The 23,640-nt window shown below is 45.3% G+C and overlaps 2 protein-coding genes across 3 annotated transcripts in view; both read right to left on the reverse strand.

Annotated features, from left to right (window-relative positions):
* LOC135383615 (A disintegrin and metalloproteinase with thrombospondin motifs like) overlaps positions 1-23,640 on the reverse strand; it is a 60,074-nt gene that overhangs the window by 10,359 nt on the left and 26,075 nt on the right. Inside the window, exons 6-9 of the mRNA XM_064613006.1 lie at positions 20,656-20,717; positions 15,898-16,006; positions 15,418-15,573; positions 4,470-4,608 (exon numbers count right to left, since the gene is read on the reverse strand). Of these exons, the coding sequence (XP_064469076.1) occupies positions 4,470-4,608; positions 15,418-15,573; positions 15,898-16,006; positions 20,656-20,717 (466 nt within the window). The remainder of the gene's footprint in view (positions 1-4,469; positions 4,609-15,417; positions 15,574-15,897; positions 16,007-20,655; positions 20,718-23,640) is intronic.
* On the reverse strand, positions 12,643-14,066 carry LOC135383614 (uncharacterized). 2 transcript variants are annotated; one of them, XR_010419969.1, is made up of 3 exons: positions 13,738-14,066; positions 13,461-13,655; positions 12,643-13,381 (listed from the first exon to the last, which is right to left on the reverse strand). XR_010419969.1 is itself a non-coding variant. In XM_064613005.1 (3 exons), the coding sequence occupies exons 1-3, from the start codon at positions 13,775-13,777 to the stop codon at positions 12,993-12,995; spliced, it is 540 nt and encodes a 179-aa protein (XP_064469075.1). In that variant the 5' UTR covers positions 13,778-14,066; the 3' UTR covers positions 12,643-12,992. The 2 variants fall into 2 exon arrangements, 1 of the variants encoding a protein (XP_064469075.1); XM_064613005.1 differs by having other exon boundaries at positions 13,545-13,655.

Here is a 23,640-nt window from a genome sequence, read left to right on the forward strand (position 1 = left end):
GTGTAGGAAGGGATTAGGGAGAGAGACCCTGAGGTTCCAGAACGTTATTACAATGACCTCCGCTTGCTATAGTAGAACTAGAGTCACTAAGAAAGAAGAACGGCCCAACTAAGGCTGACGGGCTTGACTTGGTGCAGAACATCAGAAAGACAAGTTAATCTCTGCCAGAAAAGTAACCAATTACTGGGTAATCGATTACTCGGTAAAGTCATTGATTACTGGAAAAATTACTTTCACAGTAAACTAACTGATTACTCGAAAACTTAATTTCACAGTAAAGTAACTGATTGCTCTAAAAATACCTCAAAAAGTAATTGGTTACGACTAACGCAATTACTAGTAAGGAGTTACGCACAAGTCTGCCCGAGAGTACTGCAAAGACAAAAATGCAGGGGCGTAGTTGCAGATCGCCGATGAAGCACATCAAAGCCGACCGAGGGGTACCATTCGATCTTCCGATTTGTTGAAATTGGGAGACGTAGGTTCTTGTTTCTTTTCTTCTTCTTCTTATTTCACGTGTCAATGGATTAATGAAATCTACATTTGATTCAGCGTTCAACATAAAATCGATATGACTCGCTGCACTAGTTCGCTAGCGATCGTTCGCTGGAAGCTAGTATTTTTCATCTGTTGGTCAGACGATGTCAGTCTCTGTCGATGTTCTATGGATAATAGAAGCTGTACACACACTTATTCAATTGTTTCATTGCCCTTACAACTCCGCTTCTGCTAATGATACGGTTAATCTACAATTGACGTATGAGAAGACAACTGAAAAACCTTTATCTGACCAAAAGCTCGAGAATACTATATAGGAAAATATTAGTATCCAGGTTGAGTTGTGAACTACATCCAACGACACCCATGTACAGTGAGCGTGAAATCGGAGCCTCATGATATGCGATTCATTTCATTGGTACGAATACAGAATGTAATGCGCCATTTCGCTCACTACGCTGTAGTACTTCCTTTTATAAAAGAACGCGGCTACCATTTTTACGTCACATTTGCAAGATATACGTAAAATGCAGCAGGACGTTGGACGATCGGTGAGTAAATGTCTGGTGAGCAATTGTCCGCTCCACTTTCCTCCCACGCAAACAGTACCCCCACTTTTCTTTTTTTTTCTTTTCTTTTTCGGATCTTTTTTTTTGGGGGGGGGGGGGGAACCCGCCCACGCAAACTTTTTGTATTATACCAGTTCCAGTTGCCCCGGGTGTGGATAAGTTCAGTATCGTATTGACAAAAGATCCCCGGAATTAAATCAAGGTGCTGTAGAAGAACTTTGCGGATTTTTTGCGTCAGACGAGCCGCAGTCGCTCCAGGGTAGCTAAAGGTCAGGATATTCACAGAAATATCTATGAACATCCTGTCCCTGCCCAAAAAATTCAACTGGCTGCTGGCGATCAAAGCGCCCTTCATGACAGAACGTCCGAATGGTCCGGGAACAGGTCGAGAAGTGAAGGGAAGACATGAAAGGACAACTTGATTTTGTGCCCTGCCTCAGTTTCTCTGGAGAAGCGGGGGGATGTGCAGAACGTTTTCTACGTTGTAGCGTTAGAAACAGTGTAGCAATTCTTTTGACCTCAGACCACCGTCAAATTGCTAATTTTCGTAGGTCAGAAGTAGTTGAGTGCGCAAGTTACAGCAAACGCACACACACAAAATATAGAAATGTATTTTATAAGAATGGAGATATGAACTCGTTCCTGGACATTTCATGGAGCACCGTTTCATCGAACGCCATTTCGTCGAATGAACGTTTCATCAAACGCAGATTCACCGAAACCGAAAATCGAAAAAGACTGCAGATGCATACTATAAACAACGTTGAACTAAGGTTTTATATGGCTGTTAATTCAATATTTTTCGTTGTACCATGGCGAAATTATCTTCGTAGCACCCGCAGATTTCGGGTAGCTTACGCGCACATATCGCTATCCCATTTCAGATATTTCCCTACCAATGAAAAAGGTGCCCAGAAAATGTAGAGGTTGCTCCCAGCTTGGGGTCATCTTTTTTTTTTCAATATGTGTCCTACTGGTATGCGTGATTGTTCCGCACTGTTCTATTCCGCTGTGCTGTTCGTGAATGACAAAGATATGAACCAGTGGTCTCCCCACTTCAGCTGAAAAACCTAACAAAAAAAAAGAAGAAAAATTTCGCATATTCGTTTCGAATACCGCTATTAACAATTCGTTTCGCATGTAGTGCCCCTGCGAATTAATTTCTATCGGAATGAAGTTCACCAGGGCGCCGACAATCGCTCATCGGACAAGAACTCATCCAACGATATCGCTCACATATTTACCGACTGCGACTCTTTTACTGCCATGGCCTTTTCTTTTTCTTCTGTGGGTTCATATTCTAGGACCATTTATTCCGTCACCCATAAGTCAGACATCGAATAGGACGAAGGTATGACATTGTAGTAGAAGTTCTAAACAAAAGTATTTTGTCGCCTATTTGTGTCCCCCTGCTCGATTGCGACCGTTTCAAATAAAGGAGAAATAAAAAATGGTATGAGACTCGTAAACATCAAGCATAGACATGAAAGAACCAAGATGTGGGTTCGAGTCCTACAGCTGGCTAACCTTTTCAGTGACTTTCTTCTTTCATCGTTAATCAAGCATAGGTTCGCTTGCGTGTGTGTTTTGCAGATTGGAGAAATTCTATATGGTAATGTAATCAATCAATCAATCAATGCACCACACTTTTTCTGTGAATATACAGCACATGGCTTTACGAAAGCCTAGCTTCTATCTGCGAAATGTTTTGCAGCTCCCAGCAAAAGAAACATCAGCAAGTCAATATAATTTTAAAGAAATAAGCGCGGCGAACGAAACGCAACACTTCGACTTTGCGTGCTGGTGTCGAAGAACTCAGACATGGAAAGCTTAGGAAAGCTAAGATAACATCAACCCCAGAAGTCAGGAGATGCAGTGCACAAAGAGACAATGAAGAAGAATTCGCCTTGGTCGGACCTGTCTTTTTCCTTTAGCTCAGTTGACCTTGGCAACCCACACATGACGGGAGATCCCTGCACCTCAATAGTCAAGGAGGTCACACGTGTTTATGGAACTACACAATCCCGCGGAGGAGAAACTCGTAACAGGGGATTGATTAGAGCTTTCACCTTGATGAGACCCGGATGTTTGTGTGGCGCCATCTACATGCGACAAAATCGTGAATCGGAGATGGCTCCTCGGTGATATCCCTCTTAAAGTGAAGGTACTGTTGTTTGTGAGTTCGCTTTTTGTACAGGGTTGTGGTGAAGTTGCCGTTGTCTAGTGATACTGTGGTGTGAAGAAAGTTGACTGAGTGAGTTGAATGTTGTGGTGTCAACTTCATACTGCTATGCGCGGTGTTCAGTAGCTCTACGAATTTTTGAAATCTATGTTCCCTGTGTTCCGGTATTATAAGTATATCAGCAATGTATCGAAGGTACATAGTGGGTTTTAGTGCGAGGGCGCTAAGAATGTTGTTTCCTAAGAACCCCATGAAGATATTTGCGTACGTGGGTGCTACAGGTGTGCTCATACTTGTACCGTGTACTTGTAGGTAGTATCCGCCATTGAAGTCGAAGTAGTTCAGTTTAACGACCAAGTCCATTAGAACGAGGATGGTTTCCGTGTATTTTCTGGTGTTTGTTGTAGAAAGGGTATTGCAGAGGGCTGTGATTCCGTCGTTGTGTGGGATGTTAGTATACACTGATGTCACATCTAGTGTGGCGAGTATTGTGTCCCTACCAAATGTACGCGTGTTTGCTTATATCTCTGATTATTCTGAGGAGGTGTGGTGTGTCTTGTACATAAGATGGCAGTGTTGTCAGAATTTGGTTGAAATAGTCGTCCAGGAATATCGAGAGTCTTTCTGTTGGTGTGTTGTTAAGAGATACAATTGGCCTGCCGGGGATGCCAGCCGTATGGAGCACGTTGGCGTGTACCTTGTGAATTTTGGGCACGACCCACGCCACGAGAAACGACCCGCGCCAGTGTTTGATGGGGTGAGGTATCTGAGGTCATCATGTGTGATGAGCTTTCGCTCTAGCAAAGCGGCCATTCACTCCGGCCGTAAAAGCCTGTATGTACCCTTTCTTCCCTCCGGTCTGTTGACCCACAGTCCGCATGAACCTTTAACACGTCACACCTAACCCTTTAAATACTATGCCAATGAGGAGGACGGTGCCCAGGAGAAGAACAGTCTCTGTTCGAAATATCGGCGGCTCCTGTCATGAGGCAACTCCCTTCGTACTTCTCTACTGGTTCGCTGGATTTCTACCCGTCTACATTTCGTAAACCAGTTTGCTAATTTCGCACTTCGAGTTTTACAATGTCAGATTGCCTATTCTGCTGAAGAATTCTCATTTTATATTAATGAGACCACGCAGCACAATCGTCACGTCATCATAAATTCCAACAAAAGGCAAAAAAGAAATAACAGGATTTCCTGAGAGAAAACTGACTTACAGAACAAGTCCCAGTAGAACTTCCCGAGTATACTGTCTTGCAGAAATCATCTTCCTTAACTATTTCTCCCGGTAGCTTGTTTGAGTAGTCACTGTAACTTGTGCGATACTTTCTCGTTAAGCAATCACGGGAAACTTTCCTGAAAAGTGAAACAATGACCAGTCAAATTGAAGTCAATTTTCGCTTTCGCACATCCGCATTTAATTGGGGCTAAAGGGAAAATCAGTTGACGCACGACAAATTACAGTCAAATACAGTCATGTCTCGATTATCCGGACACCTCGGGAGTCCTAACTTTTCGTCCGGATAACGAATTTCTGGATAACCGAACCAAGCAAACTTCCGGGGAAACATGAACATTTTGGGAGATCCCTTTATAGCTCCAGAAGAAGAAACAAGGGAAAAGATAGCTACTTCAAAAATTCATGCGAAGTGAGCTGCTTGAAATTAGTAGGCACGCGCGTGACCGAAGTTTGGTCATAACCACGGCACCCGCTGCGTCACCCTGCTGTTCGTAAAAGGGTAACGTCGCATAAAGTTAGTCCTGCGCACATGTTTTTGTCTATTTACACACCTCTTTGGCATAGGTCAAAAGACAGGCGATGCTTTCGGACGGCCTGGGAATTGACGTTCATATGTGGATTTCTTGCACCCGGTGGGTACAGGGCATCTCTTGAACTTAGCGTCACCGTCTCTACCATGTGTCCGCACGCACGAAAAGGGAGTGACCTCTGAAGAAAGGGGAATCAAACAGGGCAGAATGCCCCAGTGTGATGTAACCCTTTTCGAGAAAGATGTGAACACGGCACATGCGAGGGACGGAGGACGTTAACACTTTTCTGGATAAGTGAAATCAGAATGACCTAAGTCCTAGAAGGTTGGTCCCCGAAGTTGCTGTCCGGATACGGATAACGAATTCCGGATAACCGAGATAAAATCCAATGGCAGCAGGTTGGTTGCCGGTAATGTAGCCCGGATAACGAGCTTTCCGGATATCTGAACCCCGGATAAGCGAGACATGACTGTACACGAAAAAAAAAAAAAGAAGAAAGAAACGTGCCAGATACACTCTAAAAACGGTGATGCTTTCGTGACAAACAAATTTCGGGTGATACTTTTGTCTGTGTCACAGCTATGATCTCAAAAGTGTCACAGTAGGAACTTCGGCTTTTCATCAAGCTGAGACAAGTTTACATGGGGCATCAAAGTCTCACAGGTAACTATGCGCGCCCTTCCAGGGGTGTGCCACATGAAAAGTGACGCGTCTTCTTGAGTTGTGACACTCGTCAGGGTGTGGCCGTTGCCCGTGACACATGGTTTGAATCTTTCGCTGCTTCATTGGTTATACATGCCATCTTCAAGAAGCAGTACCGGTCGCGAGTTACTGCGTGTGCGTTCGGTGGTCGTCTAGCACGCCAAATCCTGACCACTGTTGGACCGCCAAGCCTCACTCACAGACCATTGGCTTCTCTTGTTTGGTCACTAAGTCCACGTGATGGACTGTTAGATATATATACCCTTTCTCGGACCGTCGGGTGCCCTGTCGTACCATCAGGCGTTCCTGTGGCGCCATTAATTCCACCTGATGGACTGTGGGACAGTATTTGTCGGACCGCTAACAGTGTTCTCTAACCACTAGTAGCTGTTAATGGGCCGTCAAGCTAGCTTGAGGGCCCATCAACATAATCTGATGGACCGTTAGAATTTCTGGTAGGGTCTTGTCGGATTTTTCAATCGGGTGGGTGTCATCATGGTCACCAAAGTGTCACAGGTAATTATGCGCGCCAGGGGCGTGACACATAAACTGTGACGCATCTTCTTGGGTTGCGACACTCGTCCCGGTGTGGCCGTCGACCGTTACACATGGTTTGGATCTTTCGCCGCTTGATTGCTTATGCTTCGTCTACGAACAGTGGTCAGAATTTGGTGTGCCAGACGGCCACCGAACGCACACGCAGTAACTCGCAACCGATCCTGCTTCTTGGAGATGGCGTCTACCGCCAGCGTTCATGAATCCCCCGACGTTGACCTTGCTGAAACTCATCGATGGATGTGCATGATCGACGAGTATGAGTGCCTGGCTTACATGAGAGAGCGAACACTTCGCATTTCCTGTGCCCGGCAGGTTGGCGCATTATGTGCGGACACACTCCCATAAACCATGGATCCATTGATAAGTTTTCAACTTTTCAAGTGCGCACAAACGCTAGAACACATTTGATAATCCTACGGGTCTCACGCAACGTAAAGTAATAACGCGTGTCAAAAAGCAGAACATATTTTATCGTAGTAGATGTTTAGGCGTTTCTCCGTTTGTGTTACGTGTTTCGTAGCTGTTATTTGGTATTTCAGCATTTGTGATACGTGCACTACCGTAAAAGTCACTGTGCGATTTCCGTCTGTCTGTCTGTGGGCGCGCGTGTGTGTAGATATTGCTGTAATGCTCCTTCTCGGTGTGTGTTTGATACTGGACCTAGAATGTCCAAATGCCAATGCGCGCGTTTTGATATTGTTAGAGTACATCTTCGTTAACAGGAGCGGCGTATACTAGAAATGTGGAACATGTCCACGCGGACGAAGTGCTTGTTAGACCTAGTGCGCTAGAAAGTTACAGCTCCACACGCGCTACGTGCATTCCTCCCTGTTACGGTTAAAAAAGTGGCGTTGCTTTCGAACCTTCCTTTTTTTTTTTTTTTTGGATTGCGCCGGCAAAGTTTCAGCTTCTCCTGACTTATTTTTGCCTGTTATTACAATGTCGGCAAGCTCGACAATCCATGCACACTGAGTATCAGTGATATTTCAGTTCCTTATTTGTCCCTTTACACGGCGCCGTCAAACACGGAATTTACACAAACTGTTCATCGGCTTCATCATGATGGATGCTGAAAGCTCATCTAACAGTCTGTCGTTGGAACTTCCTCTTCATGCTGAAGTCGATTCGCGGCTCAACATTTCAAAAGCAAGGCCTCCAAACTCTGCTGCACGTAGCAGGTCCCTCTCAGATGCTGAAAGGTAGCTGAAAAGCTGACTTGTCGACTCCGCTGTGCTTCCACGTCCATATTGAAAAAGCGACCAGCAATACGGAAGTTGCGGAAACCACCCGAACTTTCGGTGTGGACTTTCCACCAATAAGCGTCGCGGGCGTTTGACGTCATACACATCGGAAAACCACTGCATAATAGCTAGAGTTTTGCGCTGATCGCACGAGTTGAGGGCAGAAATCGAAACCGCTTTTCGGCTCCTTGTTTGGAATAGTTCGCGGCTTCACAGAGACGAAACGTTTTAGTTGTAACATGGAGGCGCCATATAGGTTCGTTATCCATACAAACAAAGACATTGACCAGGTTCTGGTCAGAGACCCTTTAAAATCGTCAATTGTACCTCATTGTAGAAAACAAGGCGTGTCAAACGAATGACGCGCAGAAGTATATTGCACGGGCCCACATTTTCTGTCCAACATTTTAGGCCATATCACCAACTCGCGTAAGTTCTCGCTGCTTCTAGACTGCTCTCCGACCTAGAGCACACGACGTTATGTGTACCTCCGCGTTGGCGTCTGATGGGGTACTACAGTTATACAAATGACGCAACAATGGCTAGAGGTATCTGGATGTCGGTACGTCTAGTCGCCCGTATCCGAAAAAAAGTGAGTTTTTTTGTATTAACGCTACACCCGTTATGATGCATAAGTACTGAACAAGAACTTATAAATAAAATTACGAAGCGTAGAAGAACAATGTTACACCTATTGCACCCGTAACTCAGAGCTGCGGATAGGAGATCGTACCTCATTTAAGGGATGTTCGAAATACTGATTAATTCATCGAGCAGACAATGGGGAGCGACCATGGAAGTTGTTTTTACTTGCCGGTATCGTGTCATTGCGCAATGCACGTTTTCAGGAATAGGTGGCCCCGCCGAACGGCAAACGCGCTGGTTGGCAAGCACATGGTTTCGTTTTGCTCGTGTGGTTGTGCCGGTTGTGCGTCTTGGTCTCGTTACGTTAGGTTCGTGAAGTTCATGGATCCCCCAGGAAGCAACTTCGTTCCTGGCGAGTACTCATCGGTCACCACAGGGTGGAACAAGATCAGAACCTCTTTGTGCCCAAGTAGCGACCAAATCCTGCGCTACGTGCGTTCGACAGACCTCCCATGTTCCCGACAAACGCAGAGGGGATTTCGTTTTAATACGGAAGGTTACGTTCGTCACACACTTGTGAACGAGCTGGACAGTAGCGGTAATGTGCGTCTCTTCAAGGCGGTATGTCTGCCTTCAATGAAGAAGGGGTTTTATGATGTCTACGCAGCCGTTGACAAGACTACAAACGACGTACTCGGTGGGTACTGCGGACGTACTGTTGGGTACGTAGCTTGTGTGATATTCTTCTCGCTTCTTAACGTGAAAGTGATATGGACCATTAATAAATTTGAGAGCATATTCATCACCGTTCTGTCAACCCATGTATTAGTTCCGAAGCCCCCTTGGAAGTTTCAAGGTCCAGAAACAATAACTTTGTTTACGTACTGAGAACGTTATAGGCGTATCGTTCTTACATTTCAGTCTTGTTGGAAACTGCCAACATGTAGCTGGGCTGTTGTTCAGCCTCCAGGAACAGGAAAATATTTCCTGCACGGACGTCCTATGTACTTGGGTCGTGCCACCGGATGGTACGTAACCGTTACTTGCCACAATAAACTAGTATCGTACTTGTATCAGGACAGATTTGTTCTAAATTCGTGAATAATGTATATGAGTATTCCATCACAGAAATGGAATATGGGTTTTCAGCTTGATTTCGTCCTTGCTTGTATTTTGTCAGAGTGCCAGCGATTTGTGATTTTTACGTTTTGCACGCAGCCAAAAAAGTTGGCCCAACCATTCCCCTCCAGGACATCACATTCAGAAAAGTCACCATGGAGAATGCGACGCCACGTCCAAAGAAGAAACGGTCTTACAGCCCATGTCCGACGGCAGCTCTAGACGATACAGAGGGACGTTCTCGAAGTATCCAGGTTAGAACGTGTTCTTTAGATACCCCACATGTCACACAACGGTAGTAATGTGTAATTGTCCTTAACACACTATCAATAGCACTATCAGTAGCTGGGCCGACATTATTGCCCGTCACTGCACTGCTGCTGAAGAGGATGGTGCAGTGAAGAGCATGAAACTGCAATGACACATTTGTTTATAATGTTGTAATTGTCATTTACATGCTTTCGTACATTCGTTCTTTTGACAAATTTGTTTCCAGGCTTCGTTTCCTGACTGTCTTTGGCTGCGATACAATAGATCAGGAAACAGAAGTGACGAGGTAGATGTTGCGGAGATACAGGTGCACACACCCACCACACCTCCACCGACAAGTCGAACTCAGCCAATCATCGAACGCGGCTCCTCGCTCTGGAGTGACAGAAATAGTGCACTGTTTAATTGAAGCACATATTCAAGGTACAATAGATGCTCCCTGACAGGACCTATATTCAGTGTCACATATGAGAGGAGGGGCCAGGCCACCTGACATATTCCATTTTTTCATTCTGTGTTTCAGGAAACAAGTGTCTGTCACCAGAACAGGTAGCCATTATTGTGAAAACGACAGAAGGACAGTCAAGGAACACTGAATGGAGGAAGCAGAAGAGGGACCGTCTCACATCATCCATTTTCAGGCGTGTAGTGAAATGTCGGATTCTTGAGGGGCTACTGAGGAGCATCTTGTATCCTGCAAGTTATCAACCTTCATGTGCGGCACAGTTATACGGGATGCAGCACCAAGAGGAGGCAGTGACAGCATACCGTTCTATTATATGTACTTTGCACTTGGAGGACATACATTGTGAGGAGACTGGCCTCCATGTTCAACCACAGTACCCGTTCTTTGCTGCGTCTCCTGATCGAGTCGTAAAGTATGGAGACACTGTTGGGATTGTTGAAATTAAATGCCCCTTTAAGCGCAAGGGTCGGACACCAGAGGATGCATGCGCAGATAGTAGTTTTTGCAGCAGCCTCACAAAAGATGCTGTTACCCTCAAACGTGGGCATGCTTGTTGTTTTCAGGTCCAAGGACAGCTGGCAGTCACTTCATACCCTTGATGTGATTTTGTCATATGGACAAATGTTGCACGTGACCTTTGTATGAGTAGCGAACAATGTGCATCATGCCTTGCACGGTCAATAAGTGTTGAAAGAATATACCCAGATGCAGCATTCTGGGAGGAGGAAGTTCTGCCTGGTCTTCTGTATTTACAGGCATGCACTTGTGCCCGAAATGCTTACGATGCGTGATAGGAACGGGGCCAAGCTATATGAATGTTTTCCTGGCTATGTACCATATCAGAAAGCAAAGAAGGGGTTCTTTGTTATGTCATCTGTTAGCGGACAGAAAATGAAAATCAGAAGGGTTAGGTAATGTGTTTCTTTACGTGATATGCAGTTTTATTGTGAGCAGAACACTTCTCAAACAGCGGTAGAAGGAAAACTGACACTATTTGTGCGTTACATGAAAAATATTACATGTTCGCTGCACAAGTGCCAGGCTTGTAACACATTACATGGAATTGCTTTACTAGTAAGCAATTAATTTGTTCTAGTAATTTGTGAGTAAGCTCCTATTCCCGTTCAAAGGCGACCAGCTCCAATCTCTCAGAGCGGGTCAAGGTATGTGTAATTTCACAAATTTGATTCAGCCATAGAACTTATTACGAAAGTACCGGTCGAAATAACGCGTTACTTTTTTAATCAATTTTGGAATAGAGTGATTTCTGAAAACTAAGTGCGCATATCATGTCATATTCGTAACCCTTTTGTGCATATTCCTTTAAATGATAATCATATATTTACATGCAATGAACAAGTCTTTTCAATCTTCGACGCATAGTTGCATGCATAGTGCGGTGCAAGTGGTAGCAATTGGCGGGGTACATCGGAGACAACTGCAGTGCAGTGTGCATAAGCAGTGCAGTCTTTATTTATGGGAAAGAACAATCATCAAAGCGAGGAATTTTGCATTTCAGGCATTTGCGAACATCACTATCGTGACATATGTACAAGCAGTGTTGTCCTTCCACATTCTCAATTTCTCTCCAAAATTTGTCAATGCAAGCATGCAAAGCAACTGGGGATGTTGAATACGAAAAGAGGATGATAAAGAAATGGGAAGCAACTGGGATGTCCTTTAACTGTCTAAAAATGCGCCTCAGAACTCAAACTCAGAAAAAGGGGTGGAACATAAATGGAGTGAGATGACAGACAGCCAAAATGTTTACATTGCTCACTCCTAAGACGTGCAAGAGGGCTAATGACACAACCTATAAATACGGTTTTATTAATAGGGTATTTTTTCGGGTTTTATTTTTCAGCAAAATCGGGGGGGGGGGTAAATATGGGGTTACATTTTGCTTCAATAATTCGGGTGTAATCGGGTTGAACGGCACCTGATTCAACCCAATTCTGGTTAAATCGGGTTGAGTCCGGTGTAAACTATAAGTTTACTCGGCATAATACACATGGCACATCAGTAGACACAAGGTCCATGCATGTAAGAGGCAGCAGGGTCTCTGTTTTGACAGTCTGTATGAGCATGTTTATGCATTTACAACAATGTTTCCAAAGTTATGTGTTAGTTGTGATGACTTTGGATCCCCCCGGTCGGATGTTATGGACCTGTCTTTGCAATTAGGTGGGACTGGAAGTTGCTGAGAAAACAACATACTCTGAATATTTGGGGTGCAATGCCTGTCATATTAATGGGGAATGGCTTGTCCAAAATGCGAAATTCTTTTACGCGTCCAATTGCCCTCTCAATATGAATACGTGCGCTGGCTATTCGACGAGTGGAAGACACATCTGCGGCAGGCATCTGCGCAGTTGTCATAAATGATGGCATAGATACTTTAACACACTCTGGCAGTGAATGGACTTTAAAGCCTTTGTCAGTCCTGATGGCGTCACCTGGCTGCAAAAGCTGAAAAAACTTACTTTGCTCTGTAAGGAGTGTGTCACCCAGGCGCGGATCTCCGGGTGGGGGGGGGGGGTCCAGGGGTCCGGACCTCCCCCCTCAATTCCAGACTTAAACATAGGGTTCAATGAGCCAATCCCAGCATGCACCTGGCACTTGTCCATAGCGGACCCCCCTCACCCTCTGAAAAATCCTAGATCCGCCCCTGGTGTCACCTGCTTGCCCACCCCACAAGTCTGACACAAAACAGAGGTAGCCATCTGGTGTGGCAGCGACAAGCACTTTGAAGGTATTGTAGTGCTTGTAAGACGAAAATGTCAAGCGTTGCGCATTGAGTCTGGATGGCCTCTGGATGCGTACCTCAGTGCAGTCTATTACAAAACGGGTGTCTTCAAAGCCCTTAAACGAAGCAGGCAGGTGTTGTTGAACCTCACGTCTCGATGGGATTATTGTTGCTGCCCTTAGTGCCCGATCCAGCAGAATTATCCACGTGGTAAACATTTCACTCAGACGTCCCTCCGACAGTCAAAAGTTTCATTACATTTCTCGATTGGGCATGCCCAGCCTCAGCCGCACGAGCACAATGAAAAGTTCCTCATGCAGCTCTGTTTTCTTAGGCCTCGCTCGCTCATCATCGAAACCTTTCCGTGCAGAAGACCAATCACAATGTTACGGGCATGAGGCTTTAAATGATTAAATGAGTTCTCAAACTGTGTTCTGTCTTCAAGCCCAGTGTAGTACTCGAAGCTGCGATCGTCAAGTGTGTCCACATGGAGTTGCCGGTAACTGAGGTCTTTATTTTCCTGCTCCAGTTCTGCTACACGCTTCTTCAACAACGTGTTTTCTTTGAGGAGATTCACAACAATGTCGTGCTCAGTTCTCTCTCCGTCTTCCCGGTGCAGACCTGCACCTGTTACTGCATTATCATGTTCAGGAACAGATGATGATCCTTGCCCTGAAAGAAGCAGCATACATGTCTATGACGCAAATAATGCCTTCACACAAAAAGAAACAATAGCTCGTCCACTGCGTACGTTACAGGTCCCCTTTGGGTGAACCAGTACATTCCTCAGAGAGCGAAAGAAGAATGGCAGCAGCATCTGCATCTGTACAAGTACTTTGCGTCACAGTAGTCATGATATCCGGTTCTGCTGAATCTATTGTTGGGTCAGGTAGTCTCATTGAAGGTCCTGTGCTGGAGACAGTAGCACTACTGACAGGGGCATGCTCTGCGGTATGCGATGCGGGAGATTTAGGAGATTGACGGTTAGGTGCTCGGAAGCCTATTAGTTACGCAAGCAATGGGCTTACCCTCATTGAGCGACTTGCATATTCTGACAGCCGTCCGCATGATGCGATCTGCCGCCGCCTTCGAGGCTGGCGTGTGTGCATCTCCTCTTGGAATGCAGTCGGGGTGAACTGGTGACTTGGATGGCTTGCCTGTGCGGGGACCAAGGAGGTTAACCCGAGACAGGGATGAAGAGACGACACAATTCTTCTATCGATTGTCTCTTCTGTGCGGGGACGTTCTGATTATTACTTACGCGGAACCCCGTTGCGCTGTCTCGCGCTCATTCACTTCATCGTTCAAAACGAAGGTTCATAAGAACGTAACAGCTAACATGCCTGACGTGAAATGCCGTCCGCAAACTCTGTGGTTCTTTGAAGGCAGCCATTGTGTCCCGTCCGCCTCTTTCCTGTTTGATGCTCCGATCCAGGCACTACGCTGCTCGTTGTTCTGTCGTTTACACGGGTACCGAAAGAAGACCAACTTGCTGCCCTTCCTGTACCTTTCGCTACAGACTCGAAATGAGCATGTGATCGTCATTCTATGGTACTACGCCGCAGACATTTAACACATCGAAAACATTTCCACCTCAGCGACAAGAACAATATAAAGAAATAGAACTCTTGCCAACCATCAGTTCGTCGGAGTTCCGACAGGGCGTACCACCATCTCGCGCATGCTCCTTGCCCCTTTTCTGAAAAGGTGCATTCAAATCACAACTACGTCCCGAAAAATGGGGAACGCCCTAAGGGGCGTGAGCTTGGAAGAGTGGCCGGATCCGCTGCCGTGATGTAGACATGAGCCCTCATTTGCCACTGTAAATTAATCTGCGGTTTTGGTGGTGGCAGTGAAAGGGGTCACCGTTGTCAGCATCACAGAGGTAGGCAACGTCACGGTTAACGGCCTGGAAAAACATGCTGATATATTGATAGGAGGACCGCTTCAAGAGCAGCCTGACATCCCAGCTGCGCACGTGAGAGGTTTTTGATGTGGACGGCTCAGAAACACACCACCTCCTCAAGAGAGCATGTCAAGAAATAACCGACGTTGACATCACGCCGTGACGTTATGAGGTCGGGGCTTATTGGGGGTGCCGATAGAGTGATTCTTGTATTGAGAATCCCTTTTTGTGTGTGTCATTTCAAGGCGTAGCGATAAAACCGAGATCAAGCGCATGGAAGCCTTTCGGTAGTAAGTTTGACGTACCTTGCACGCGTTTTGTGTGTCGGTTTCCTCAGCTTCATATGCGGCAAACACTGGCGGATGCGAGTCCCCTCGCGAAGGACCGATACGTCGCCAGACGCCATCCGGGCGACCTACGTGAACTTTCCACAGGAATCTTCTGACCACAAGGAGTATTGAAGGACGGTCCCTCTACTCTATTGAGTTGCGCAGTGAAAGGACAACGTTCGATCAAAGATATCTTTCGTGATCGCTCCTGAGGTTGATCAATAAAAGCAGTGCTTGGAGGAGACCTGAAAGTGGTTTCACTGCTCCTTTTGCTTGGTATCACCAGATCGCCGAATTTTCTTCTTGTCATATTACTTTCGGGTTGGGATGTGTTCTCGTCTTTATTTGCAAAGTAATATGACTATTTGTTATCTCAAATGAGCAATGTTAGTTAATTCCACCATTTGCCATTTCCTTAGCCATAGGATGAGATTATAGATGGTACTTCAGGATTGGTAATTTTGAACACTTACGACAGCGTCTGTCTTATGAGTTGTTGGCTGCAGCTTGACAGGAGATTTCTAGTAGGAGACAGGTTCAGCTCAGACCCAAAGTCACCCATTAGATGGCCTGACTTCCAAGAGCAGCCGTATGCACCACTTTCAACTCCGTCTAGGTGGGCTCCCATCCTGGAGAATAAAGAAAATAAAGACGATGAATCCATCTTTGCGGCCATTCACACTTTTTCGCAGTACGTATAAGAAGTACGCAATATGCATAATCTCTGTTAGCACTTGCATATTCCGCTTGAGTTAAGTACGTAATCAAGTGTAGAGGTAACAGACTCGCCGGCTACACGCTTGTTAGATTATATGTCTAGATGATATGATCTAGAATGCAATGCATCGAACATTAAAGAAAAATAAATGTGCGTCTAAGTGTAGAACTGCTGCCACAATTTGCAATTCCGCTATTGGCCACGAAGCAAAGTCCGTTCTGGTCGAAGTGCTTACACTCGTGCTATCTGGCGAGCGGCATTTCTGGTACCAGTAAAGAAAACTCCGTCGTCGTGCCCGATGGCAACCTTGTCCGGTGTGCATAGCTTCCCCACAAACGCCCAACCTGCAAAAAAGATTGCATGAAATGAAATGAAATGGGATCACAATATGGATACGATGTAGTCCCCACTTGTTTCGAAACGCTGTAGTGTATAGTTTCAAAACACTGACACTTCCCAAGCAAAGAAAGAAAGCCTTACTTCGTCAAGCCAGCTAATACAATCATTTGCACGCGCTGCACTTCTCTAAGAATGCGAATTCATTATTATGCAATTTCATTGATGGCTGGCTTCTGCACAAAACCTAGCGTAATTTTCCTCCATTTGAATACCGACCCTTACGAGATGACACATTGAGGGCCAATTACTGCGCAGAATGAAAGGGATATCATTCCTGATTTGAGGAGAGAGTGGACGCCTTTCCCAACGAACCAGAAATCCAAAGTGCCTGGAAAAGGTGTACGCCTTTTCACAGGTCGATGTGGAACACGGCACGCATAGGCGCTTTGGGATGTTCCGGTGTATTTTCCCGTGAACAGTCTACCCCCAATTGCTTTTAACACCGCAAGTGGAAACTGTCCTCACTCGCGGGTAATCTGAGAGCTCACAGGGAAAGGGAGAAACAGAACGTACGCGTGCAGGGATGGCTGTGTTTTTGCAGGAAGGCAGAAGAAAATAATCAAATAAGAAGGCATTGAAAAAAATGGCTAGGAAGCAAGCGAGCTGGTGAAGATGATGCATAATGTAAAACGAAGTCTCAAAGACTGAGACTTCGTGTTCTGTCTGTCCCTTCGTGTTCCCTAGTCTCGGGGTTTTACATTATGTATGTAAGAAGACATAACTGCTGCCTTAAACTGTTGTATGTGGCAAACCCTTAATTTCCTAGGGACATCGTGGCCGCTATCGTCCTGGATATCCCGACATCCATATGAAATGTAAGGGATATCCCAGAACGACAGTCGTGTTTTGATTTTACCCAGAAAACAACAAATGTCCAAGGTATGTCTGCAGGAAATCGCGGTCTGGATGTTTGGATTGCCATCTTTAAAGCAATCTGCAAATCATGGGGACGGGGCATGGGAGCGACCACGATAGGACCACTGATTGAACGTCGCAGGAATGTCACCAGGATGTCTTCTAGAGATATACGGATGTGTGGAACGTTTATGAAATAAATCTCGTTCTGACAAATTAGTAGTAATTTAGTAAAATTTATTTAGTTAAATTAATTCAATTAATTTAGCAAAATATAAATGGTGAACAAATGAGAACATTCGCCTGCTGCTGTCCGTGCAAAGTACTATTAATTGATTAGTTCCACACCTCTACTCGGCAGGTAATGACATTAGAGACGATAACCTGAATTAAAAACGCAGTATTTGACAGGAAGGGGTGTCAGGAATGTTGTTGGGTATACTTTAACTCGATGCAGACGCACCGGAATTGCGAAGACGCATCCATCCTCGTTACCGTCAAAAACGTTTTATGCTCCACTATACTTAATGAACGTGCCCCAAAAATCTACATTTCAGAATATGCTCCACCCTGGTCCCAAATAAGTGTTTTCCTGCTCAGCCCCAGCGCCCATGAGGCGGCTGAGTGGGGTGCGGAACTTATGCTGGTCTTACAGTGTTGCTGTACTGTGATAAATCTTGTACTGCCACAAACCAAGCGATACTATAGACTATAGAGTAAAAAATAAAGCATATTGATATATCTCATCGGAATGAGTCTACGCTAAAATCCTAAGGTGCTAACATGTCCAGCACATAGCCAGCCAAAGTATTGTGTCGCACCGGGCCGCCAAACCTCTCGTTATACTCACTCTTGCAAAGTGACCGTCCCACCCGCGCGTACCTGTATGTGCTTACACTCACCTCGCCGGTACATGATCACATTGTGGAGCTGTCTTCCATGTCAAATTACGTGTATCCGAGAGACAAACCTTTTGGTTCAGCAGTGCACCTATTTCAAACCTGTGAAGTATGTACCTTCCGAACCGTAATATTGCTTATGTTATTTAGTGTTCCTTTCTGTCGCCCTTGTCATTGATATTTTCTGAAATCACTGAATTATCGGTTGTTTTTCTGTCGTATACTGCAATGTAACCCTTCACCTTATGTAACGCCCAGTTCAGGGCACTTAAGGTTAAAATAAATGAAATGAAGTATCCAGATATCAGTGAAATTCGTTATCCAGTGGATGTAAGTTTGATCCACACGAAGCTCCAATGGATACCCAAATATCCATGGAAGTATATCTTCTGGACATCTGTGCTACATTACTCAGGCGGAACAAAATGTCGTGGGGATTTCCATGGGTCATCCGCTAGCGGAGATTGCAATCTCGTGCAATCTCCGTTGGAGACAAATCTTTCGCCTAGGGACATTCCGCGGACGTACGTGTGGCCAGGGTTCGGACCTTCCCTGGAACGTCCGTTCCCTGGTAATATCTGGATGTAACGCGGAGCTACGTGGATATTGCGCAGAGCTAGAGCATATACCGGGGTATACTATTTCATGTTACCGAAACAAAATGCAGAGACAGTCGATATGACCACTAAGTCCACGAAGGTTTAAAAGGATTAGGGAAAATCTTTCGATTGAGCAGTACCGTGAGCAATACTACCCCGCAACCGTTTGCAACCAAGACACGGTCCACCACGGCACACCGCGTTAACAGGAGAACAAGCGGACTTCTGCCCATCTCCTCACGTAAGTACGCGGATTTGAAGGGAGACCTGAACATCCATAACTCCCTTCCATAGAGGAAGCAGATACTATACACGTCTAGTCTTAATAGCTTCCGCGAATTATAGAGTCCTGCTCGCTTCTGATGCAAAAAGAATGGTGAGTTGTCTAAGTTTCATTCTATTACACACACAAACATCATTGAAGTAAGAATTTCCTTGGATTCATCATCAACATGAGGTCTGCTTCTTACTGGTTTCGTTTGGTACATTCAGTTGGTCGACTGAAAGTCAAACTTCCGCACTGCTACAAAATCTCTCGCGTCTGTCTCCCACAAGAAATGCTCCGTTAAAGTGACCCGTGTAACATCCCGTCAGGAAGGTGACTTGGACAATCCTTGAAACGGCTGACATGAGGCATCCTGCGGATATACAACCCGGGATCCCATCTATGATCCTCCCAATGGTGTGCGACGGACATCCGTTTTATGATAGGAGATTGGGAACTATTACGGACGTCCTCAGGATAAAGGGTTCTGGGCTGTGGTTTGCTGTTCGTCACCCTACTCGTATAACTGCATAACCTGAAGGCACGAGATAAAGAAACGTGTAATACATTTCCATTTGATGTTATACGTATTACTCCGAAACCTGGCGGGCACTCACATGCTGTGGATGTTTAATTTCCACTTGTACGTCCAGTTTCAAGTTGCGACGGCTGTGGTACCTGTTAACAATGTCTGGGACGATACCGACGATCAACGCATATCGTGCATTTAATGGCGTTGTTATTTTCTACAGTAATTTATTCCATTGTGGAAAGTAAGTTGTGTTCTTCCATTGTTTTCTAGATTTTTATATAAAAATGTCGACATCATTTTCTCTTGTCATATGCTTAGTCAGCATACTAGCATAGTTTGTTCTAATGAAGCTGACGTCAACGCTTCCTGAACGCTTGTACGCTTTTGCTCAACGCGAACGCGTTTGCTTCAACGCTATTCATGGAATATCAGAGTGTCACATGCTTTGTTTCACATATTCTGTTCACTCGAAATTACGGAAAAAAATGCTCATACACTCTAAATAATTTTACACCTTAAAGGGTGTAAAAGAACATGTGCATGGCGCACACCTTTTAAGGCGTAACGGAACACCCTCAATAAATCAAGGGTGTAATTGTATGGAAGGGTGTAATGTAACCTGCGAACCATAGAAGAGGCAGCTGGAAATTATTACAGCTTCACTGCGAAAATATAGTGTTTTTAGTTTTTACAGAAGGCACATGCTTGGTACTTTGGAGTGTCATTGTGGCTATCTTGGCATCACTCTTCGATCACAGCCATGCAAAATATTCTTTAAAAAGCCAAGAATATACTTTTCTCACACTGAACTTGTAATACTTTCCAGGTATACTACTCAGCTCTACCCTGTGTGAAGCAAAAATAGGACATTGCAGACACATGTTGCACAACACACACACATGTTATAGGTGATTGATGTGGGTATATGTGGGCATCATACATATCAGACACAATCACAGGAACTGAATAGTTATGCTTTTATTAGGTTGACATTATGCCATGCCGCATACATATCCTACATTACGTAGGCATGAAGGTATTCAAACGTATCACTTAATACAGCTTTATCACATAGTAGTAATTTTATATTTTCCAGTCATCTAACCTTGAGGGGTTAGATGACAGTGTACCAAATGTTGAGTAACTGTGCATTTGGTCTTTATATCACAACTTGTATCACAAGCTTAAGTTCTGAGTACCACAAGCACTCCAACACTGCATAGGAACAGGAATACATTTAGCCTGTGTAATGGAGCCTGTCCCACCTCCATATGCACCCTCTGTTGCACCCTCATCACACCCTCCTGACAATGTCTCATAAAAGGGTGTAATTCACCATAGTTACACCCTCGAAAAGTCAAGGTTCTAGGGTGTAAAATAGGTGTAATACATGAGAATACACCAATTTTACACCTTTAAAGGTGTGAAAATATTTAGAGTGTACCTGGAGGCTTTGAAATTGTCACAACCGAACCTTGTGTCGTAGACCTGAAGAAAACCTTACGCCTTTGAAGAAAACAGAATGACACAATTATTATACTCATTTAAACACCGTCCTGATGACACCGATGTATATATGACAATATTCGGCTAGGCGGACAAAGGTGTAGGACAACCCGAAAGGTTAAAAAGAAAATTGTCGTCTTGCCATACAACACGATTTGGCAGTACATGTAAGAGAACCTGGGTTCCGTCTCCCGTTGTGATGTGCGGGGTAATGCATTAGTAAACGAATGTCAAGCGTCGTGCGGGCAAAGGCATTTCGGAACGTTGCGTGTCAGCCTCAAGGTTACCGTATCTGGCGTTACTGTAACTGTCAAAGCACATTTCGGTTGGGATAGACTGGAAATATGTCTTTTTTCTATTGTTGAAAAATGGGAGTGATTTGCGTTTGTAGCTTCATGCAATTACAGACCGGACAAAATTGTACACAAGCACAGCACAATGATACTGTGCAAGGCAGACGCTCTATCTGTGATGAACCAGGCCGCTGCATATGAAACAACTCGATGTAAAATTTATGCAGTACATTACAAGTTGCCATTGGATCTGTGCATTTTGTACATAGTTATTTTTGTTCCATTATATGTACTCCACTCTTTGTCAGTTGAGGTACACAAGGCCTCACTCATGCTAGTTTCAAGGCAGTGTGAAAGCTTTCAGCGTAATTGTTATTTTGTAGCACATCACGCAAAGATACGGTAAGAATGATATTGAATGACTTCAAATATCTTGGTGTAATGTTTTCTTGTGACTTGAGGTGGAACAGTCATGCTCGGACGATAGCTAAGAATGCCAACCGTATGTTACGTCTCATAGTTGGGAATTTTAAAGGCTGCTTTAGAGTCCGACGCGCATGGCCGCCCGCGCTGCGCGCCGACAGCCAGCGTTCGCTACGCCACGCTTTCTCATCCTGCCGGGATCTTAGTCCGACGCGATTCGGCGCAGCGCAACGAAAACATCGCCGGAGATTTTCACATTTCGTATTGGGAAAGCAGTCATATCTGTACCCGCGTGCTGGAATCCGACTAAAGACAATCCGTGTTCCCATCGTTGGCACTGTTATGTTTTGTTACTGTAATAAGTTCGGTACCCCCAAACATGAACACGAATTAAATAAGAAAGTCGCACGTCTTCCGAAGTTGCTCTCCTTCTTTTGCTTGTCTCTATATAGTCCATCCGTCGTTTATTATACATAGGCACGGATGTTCCTCTCCAGTTTCGATCAAAAGCTCGAGTCCACCGGAACCCACGCCGTGCATAGCTCGCTGGCCACCGCCAGGTGTACAGGTGCGTAGGGCATTATTTTACTGCCCCGACGACGGCTGGCGTAGTCGCGCTTTGCCGCCGCGCCGCGTTTCGCCGAGTGTCGTCGAACTATGAATTCCCCGGCGGCGGCTCGCGATGCGCGGCGGTGCGCCGCGCATTGATACACCCCGCTCCGTCCGACTCTAAACCAGGCTTAAGAGTGCATCTGAAAGCGTGAGAGAAGTAATGTACTTTCGCCTTCCGCCTGGCCGAACTACGTCCATGATCCACCGTGCGCATGGTCCTTACAACATTGAGCAGCGTTTCACTTGAAGCCTTTGCAGAGATGGCCGACAAGATGATGGACATTGCCCCCCACAATATTTCAGCGATCTCGCCTGCGACCTTTACCCCTCCACCGTCGGAAAGGTCTTGCGAAAGGAACTGGCCTGGCTTTCCGACTTGGTGACTACGAACCTCGAATTTCACCGATCACCAAGCCCAAGGCGCCGTAGCCGTCATCGCCACAATCATCGTCGCAGTCCATCTAGCCGACCCCAGTCAGTTAATCTCGACATCTGCTGGTATCATCAAACCTTTGGCGACCGAGCTCGTAAGTGCCAGCCTCCTTGTTCCTGGCAGGTAAACAGCAGCGTCAGAAACTGATTAGGGTCAGCGTTGTTGACGATGTTTCTAGTCGTCTTCGTCTTTTCTATTTGACCGACCACTGCTCCGGCGTGCGTTTCCTGATAGACACCAGCACGCAGGTGTCCATCGTCCCGGACTCTCACAAAGATCAGAAACGGTGTGCGCCTACCAAATCCCTTGAGGCAATCAACAGTGTTTTATAACTTCGACAGAAAGCTTGTCGAACTCAACTTTGGACTGCGCTAGGAGCTTCGGTGGATTATCATTATCGCGAAGGTTCCGACATGAAGCTCGACATGAGTCGGAGAAGATTGATCGCCACCACCAGCAACCTCACTGTCCAAGGCGTGAATATCTGGACATCCAAGCGATATCTGTTGGATATCCCAGAACAAAATTCGCGTTTGTTTTACACAGTAAATAACTCATGTCCCAGAGACGTCTGTAGGATATTGCGCTTTGGATGTTTGAAAAGAAGCAGCCTGCATCCCCGAGGTATCCATGCAAGATCTAGTATGCACCAGATTTTGGGCACTGAACTGATTTGAGCCATTGAACGCCAGTGGGATGTCGCTTGGACGTCACCTGGAGATATACGGATAAATATGTGATGTTTCACATGTTATTTGAACAACTTTTTTCTTGAGCTGAGAGCAAGCAAAAACTTCTGTGAACCTTAACTAGATAGGTATGGGGGAACAAGTAAAACCGTTATGTATCTCTATCGTTCGCGTGCAGCTGGCCATGCAACGTATTTATCTGTGCGTGACACTGGGCGAGCAACAGTATTCGACCACTTTTACAGCTCCACTCGGCAGGTAATCACATTATAGACAATAGCCTGAATTAAAAACACAATACTCGATAGGAAGGAATGTCAGAAACGTTATTGGTTACCTTGAATCTGCATATACACGAATTAACTGCAAAGACGCACCCCCTCACCGTTACATATGTCTTACGCCGCAATAAACTTATAGTGAACGTGCCACAACAACTTTTATTTCAGTATATGCTCCAGCCATTTCGGCAA

The sequence above is a fragment of the Ornithodoros turicata genome, chromosome 2 (genome assembly GCF_037126465.1).
Source record: "Ornithodoros turicata isolate Travis chromosome 2, ASM3712646v1, whole genome shotgun sequence".
Lineage (NCBI taxonomy): Eukaryota > Metazoa > Arthropoda > Arachnida > Ixodida > Argasidae > Ornithodoros > Ornithodoros turicata.